This window comes from Schistocerca nitens, chromosome 1, assembly GCF_023898315.1.
Source record: "Schistocerca nitens isolate TAMUIC-IGC-003100 chromosome 1, iqSchNite1.1, whole genome shotgun sequence".
In the NCBI taxonomy this organism is placed as follows: domain Eukaryota; kingdom Metazoa; phylum Arthropoda; class Insecta; order Orthoptera; family Acrididae; genus Schistocerca; species Schistocerca nitens.
The window spans coordinates 18078420-18084588 of record NC_064614.1 but is presented as its reverse complement, the minus strand read 5'-3'; the positions used below and the strand labels follow the sequence as shown (position 1 = coordinate 18084588).

Here is a 6169-nt window from a genome sequence, read left to right as displayed (position 1 = left end):
ATTTTTTGGACTTTTATATCACAGTGCATCTTATCACATGATCCAAAATTTTACTGTATTATATTGCATGATCCAAAGCTAACTGTATGTGGTATTACTGAAAATGAAAATTGAGAAATAAGATTAATTATATGTTGGAGCAAATTTTTTTGTTTGCAGAAATTGCTATTAGAAGGAAATAAGAAATTAAATGTGATTAAGAACTGCACACAAATACTACTGTGAAAAGGTCTAATTTGTTACAAGCAGTATCAACAATAACATTAACATTTGAGACTTTGAGTACATTAGAGAACATAAATCGCAACTACAAGTGGTTTCTACATGTGTAGTTTATATTACAATAATCTACATTCCAACACAAACATTTAGGGAAAAAAAATTACAAACTGCAGGAACATTTACACTGGTCAATTAGATAATAAAAAATCTTCAAGTTCCAGAGTACCCAAAGCTGTAACATATTTTCATAGTTTATTTCTTTTCATATTACCCAGTACATTTTCATTACTTCATTGGAAAGCAACAAATATTACAAAACAAGCATGATAGTTTCAGTGAACTGGTACACAAAAGAGAAAATATGTGGATTAAATACTTACCACAGAAAAAGGCTCAAATGTACATTACTCTGTTAACTGTAATGCCACAAATACTTCCTTTGCATTACAAAACTGTTTTGGCCAATATGTAAAATTGCAACTTTTACATTTTTTTTTAACTATCATATAAAAATATATTGGCCGAAATTCCTCTAGTCACAAAATAAATAAAATGGCATTTTGCACTTCTGAATGTGCCATTTTTTACAAACTATCAAACTCGGAGCTGTTACAGCCGTAAGTGCAACACAACAAAATTTTAGCACATACGAATTCTATAACTAATGTTATCTTACTTCTTCTCCTCAAAACACAATAATCTTGTCAGTAATGATGTGATGCAAGGTACTTCCTTCTGCCCATGCATAATATTGTTATTAGGTGTAATGGATTCAAAGTCAATCACAACACGCTGACACACAAATGTCAAAAGTGTCAGGATATCAAGTTTAGTTCCTCGACTTCGCAGCTCCGAGCAGAGAGCCTTCACGAACAGCGAACCATGGGTAGTGATGGTCGATGAACAGTACCCTAGATTAAAGAAACCAGTGTTTAATCACAGACTGACTTACAACACAACCAGTATTACCTGGTTTTGCATAGTTTTGCAAACTGAACAAACATATGCATATGTAAAAAAATAGTATGTGTACTTCCTAACGGTTTCTAAGTGGCTGATAATAAAAAGAACTTTCAACTTAATTGATCTACAAAATCACAATAAAAGAAACAAAAATAATTTTCATGCAGACTTTCCCTCCTTGTCTAGGGTTCAGAGCAGAATTTTGTACTCTGGTGTGGAAGTATTCAACAAGCATCTATCTAATAAAGTAACAAAATGGTAATCCTACAAACTCAGAAGAAAATTGAAAACATACATAATTCAACATTACCTATCTTTCATTAAATTTAAGGTTGGGTAGGTCATATAAGAAGTAGAGAGCGGGAAAGTGGGGGTACCAAAAAAGGGAAGGAAAGGAGAGGGGGGGGGGTTACAGATGAAGAGAGGCATACTGTGGCCCTGAAACCCATGCGCTGATTGGCTGTTGCACTTCCTTTGTTAAAATCTCTCCACTGTAAACCGTTCTTGAGTTCACTGTTCAAAGTTCGCGATTCCTAATTTATAGTGCCCAAATATATTAGTCCTCACCTGGATGGGCACCATATGTGCTTTATTTCTTCGTTGATAGTCCTCAGTGTTGACATACTGTGTTGCTATACTGCCTGAAAGATGAGGCGGTGGAAGTTCAACACTGACTACTGTAGATGATGTCGCCAACAGTTGCACAGTTCTTTACTTTCATTGTTCACAACCCCCCAATAATAGACAGTTAATATGGCCAACTCACTATTGGCTAATTTTTGATAAGCCTCATTAATAGTTTGCAGGCATATGTCAGCATACTGCTACAATAGTTTACCGTTGAACATCTATGAGCAGTAAAAACATAACCACACAGTTCTTGCAGAATAATATGGTACATGTGACACTATTGAACAGACACTGTCTTTGTTTTAACACATGGCCTATTTGTGTTGCATTTATTTCATGGTTAAGTTGATGCATTACTGTTGATCTAACCAATACAGGTTTCTCGTCTGAAAATCGGCTGTGAACTGACTGTCTCAGGACCAAAAACTGTGTCTTTATATATCCTCACAATAATAGCTACTGAAACTATACATTGTTCGATGTTTAATTTACAGAAATTACAATGAAAATGTAGCTCATTCAATTAACTGAATATATAGAAAAACTCCTTCTTTTTAATGGTTTCTTCTACTACAAGGCTTAGGCCGAATTATTTGTTTAAATGATGAAATTAACAGATATAGTTATACAAACAATACTTTTGACAAACCTGATAATTATTTTCGAATTAATTAAGAGCCGGTTTTGCCAAAATGTTTCCTAGTAAAGCCAAATAAATACTTAAATGATACTATTGTTTCATCTCCCAAATGTTTATAATTAGCACAGAATTTTATTTGTATATAAGTCAACAATAGAACCTAAGTCATGGAAAAATTGCTGATTTTACCCTATAACAAAAGATATTAACTAGGAATAGACAAAATAAATTGGGAAATTGAAGACATACACAAATCTAAGCACAAAATTAGATCTGGTGCTATATTCTTTAAAACTGAGGGCCAACCTTTATCTTTTATGAAAATGCCGATTATACTCATGTATGTTAATAGTAATTAGTCAAAAATGAAAAAATGAATTTAAGGAGGCAGATGGCAAAACAAGAGAGGAAGTAAAGAGATTCTAGCTTGCCTGGTCACAAACAGATACCAGCTGCTATAGCAGAGGTACTGCTGGTGGCTGGTGTGCTTGATATCAACAGACATATTTGTAGAGCCATCTGTGAGGTGGAGATCGACATTCAGGAAGGTGGCTCACTGATATAAGGGCTAGATGAAGTGGACTTGGGAGTAGGTGTTGAGGTTATGGAGAAAAGAGCAAAGGCTCTCCCTGCCATGAGTCCAGACCATAAAAATTTCATCAACAGATCTGAATTAAAGAAGGGGTTTTGGGTGCTGACTGGCTAGGAAGAATTCCTTCAGATGGTCCAAAATTAAGTAGGCATATGATGGTGCCCTGCGAGTACCCATGGCAGTACCAAAGATTTGTTTATAGTCTTGGCCATCGAAAAAGGTATAATTGAGGATTAGGATGTGGTTGGCTAAGAGATTACAGAAGAGCTGGGGGTTTGGTGTCAGGACAACAATGGGAAAGGTAGTGTTCCACGGTCACAAAGCCACGGGCATGGGGGATGTTGGTATATGAGAATGTCACATCCACAGTGACCAACAAGGAGATTGGTGGTAACAGAACAGGAAATGTTTACCACTCCACTGCCAGACATGTTGTGCATCACAATACAATCATCACCAGCTGGAATGAAATTTTCACTCTACAGCAGAGTGTGCACTGATATGAAACTTCCTGGCAGATTAAAACTGTGTGCCAGACCGAGACTCGAACTCGAGTTCGAGTCTCGGTCCGGCACACAGTTTCAATCTGCCAGGAAGTTTCATCAACAGCTGCTTCACTACACGAGCTGTTTGGATACTCTGTTCCAGCACTTGTTTGTCTGAATGACGCAGATGGGAATTATTTCTGCAGCATATCCTTCACTCTCTCAACCCCTGGCCTCAACCTGAGCTAACCTGTTTTCCACTCTCTTGCTTTGCCTTAACCGTGTCCTTCTCTGTACCTCTTGTGTGCTCTACCCTCTGACTCCCTTCATAGTGTTGTGCAGCCCCAGAGTCATTTGTCGAAAGACTGCGTCACACTATCCCACTATCACCTCTTTGCATCATAAGTCCTTCCCTACGCCATGCCCACTTCCACTTGACCAAGCAAATGTCATTAATAATTAGCAGTCAGTCTTGCCGTGGCTGTCGTCATTTGCATTAAAGAGTCTGTGTCACCGTGTGTACTTCTACTAGAGAAAGAGCAAAAGCTCAAATGCTATTCTAAATACTGTTTTCTATTGCATGTTTCTATACACCACACACCAGTCAGCTATAGATGAAAGGATACCTTTCCTTTATTTTACATATTATTCCATATAGGAATTTCCATTGGTTTGTACTTTCAAAAGAAGGCAGATGCGTAAACAATTGTAGGCAAGTTTACAAAACTGATATGCATATTTTGTCTTTACTAAAAATTCTCCACAGTTACATGTAATATGAATACAGTATGGGTTTCCCATATCCTTAAATAATATTCCTAATGGATGAAAAATCTTATTTGACAAGTATTTGTAATGTTCTGTAAGTCTGAACACATTGCAAGGCTGGATGTAGAATGGCATTCCAGAACTTGTTAATAACTTACGTGTCAATATTTTAATGAGATGTCATTAAATAGTCATACCAATTTATTCTCTGTTCTAGTGTATTGCATATGTATGTAATTATCCTTAATACTGAAAGATGGTCACTGTTGAAGTAACCAAGTTCGGTTCAGTAATGAATGATACCACAGACAATATTCAAGTGTGGGCTGTGCATACAAGGTCTTTTGTTGGTGAGCGTTTTGTTGGTGATGGTGAGTGTTTTTGTGAAGAGGCTATGGCACCCAGGAGCCACACATGAGGTAGATACTTTAAAACTTTTGTGGACTTAGTAGAACTTTAATTTCGTTTATGGGATTTGTGGCAGCTGTCAAATGTGATTATTCACTGCAGTTCATGCTTAAGTAGATGGGTGGCAGACTAGTTGTATGTCTTCACAATGGTTTTTGATGGTAAAGGACTTTAATTTACTTCATCATTGATAGTGGGGAACTGCACTTTTGAACTTTGAATGTTTGCTACTGATTTTGTGAATTACAGTGTAGTAGAATAACTTTCCTCATATATTTGATGTTCTGCTTAAACTGCATAAATTAATCATTGTTTAATTGTTTTTAACTATATCCACAAATCTGTAAGAGGCCAACATTCTCATGTGCGTGTAAAATTTAATTAATAAACATCATTTGGTTTGAACTTTAAACATCAGGTTTAGCCTGCATCATTATCCTATGTGATTTTATCCACTTATTTTACATATTGTCCAGTCTTTTCCCATCTCCAATGAATCTGTCTACTAAATAAGTGTTTGAGAAAAATTTCTATGTTATATATTTGGGTTTTAAGACAATGGTGCAGGACACAGACAAAAATGTAATTAGGTTGTGCATTGTCTACAAAAAAAACTGCTGGTGCACTCATACAATATTGTTGTTGTTGTGGTCTTCAGTCCTGAGACTGGTTTGATGCAGCTCTCCATGCTACTCTATCCTGTGCAAGCTTCTTCATCTCCCAGTACCTACTGCAACCTACATCCTTCTGAATCTGCTTAGTGTATTCATCTCTTGGTCTCCCTCTACGATTTTTACCCTCCACGCTGCCCTCCAATGCTAAATTTGTGATCCCTTGATGCCTCAAAACATGTCCTACCAACCGACCCCTTCTTCTAGTCAAGCTATGCCACAAACTCCTCTTCTCCCCAATCCTATTCAATACCTCCTCATTAGTTACGTGATCTACTCACCTTATCTTCAGCATTCTTCTGTAGCACCACATTTCGAAAGCTTCTATTCTCTTCTTGTCCAAACTAGTTATCGTCCATGTTTCACTTCCATACATGGCTACACTCCATACAAATACTTTCAGAAACGACTTCCTGAAACTTAAATCTATACTCGATGTTAACAAATTTCTCTTCTTGAGAAACGCTTTCCTTGCCATTGCCAGTCTACATTTTATATCCTCTCTACTTCGACCATCATCAGTTATTTTACTCCCTAAATAGCAAAACTCCTTTACTACTTTAAGTGTCTCATTTCCTAATCTAATTCCCTCAGCATCACCCGACTTAATTTGACTACATTCCATTATCCTCGTTTTGCTTTTGTTGATGTTCATGTTATATCCTCCTTTCAAGACACTGTCCATTCCGTTCAACTGCTCTTCCAAGTCCTTTGCTGTCTCTGACAGAATTACAATGTCATCAGCGAACCTCAAAGTTTTTACTTCTTCTCCATGAATTTTAATACCTAC

The 6169-nt window shown here is 36.7% G+C and overlaps 1 protein-coding gene across 1 annotated transcript in view; it reads right to left on the bottom strand.

Moving 5' to 3' along the window:
* Positions 1 to 283: 283 nt before the first annotated feature.
* LOC126240639 (caspase-1-like) overlaps positions 284 to 6169 on the bottom strand; it is a 127416-nt gene continuing 121530 nt past the window's right edge. The window contains exon 6 of the mRNA XM_049947940.1: positions 284 to 1133. Coding sequence (XP_049803897.1) covers positions 895 to 1133 — 239 coding nt within the window. The 3' untranslated portion in view covers positions 284 to 894. The remainder of the gene's footprint in view (positions 1134 to 6169) is intronic.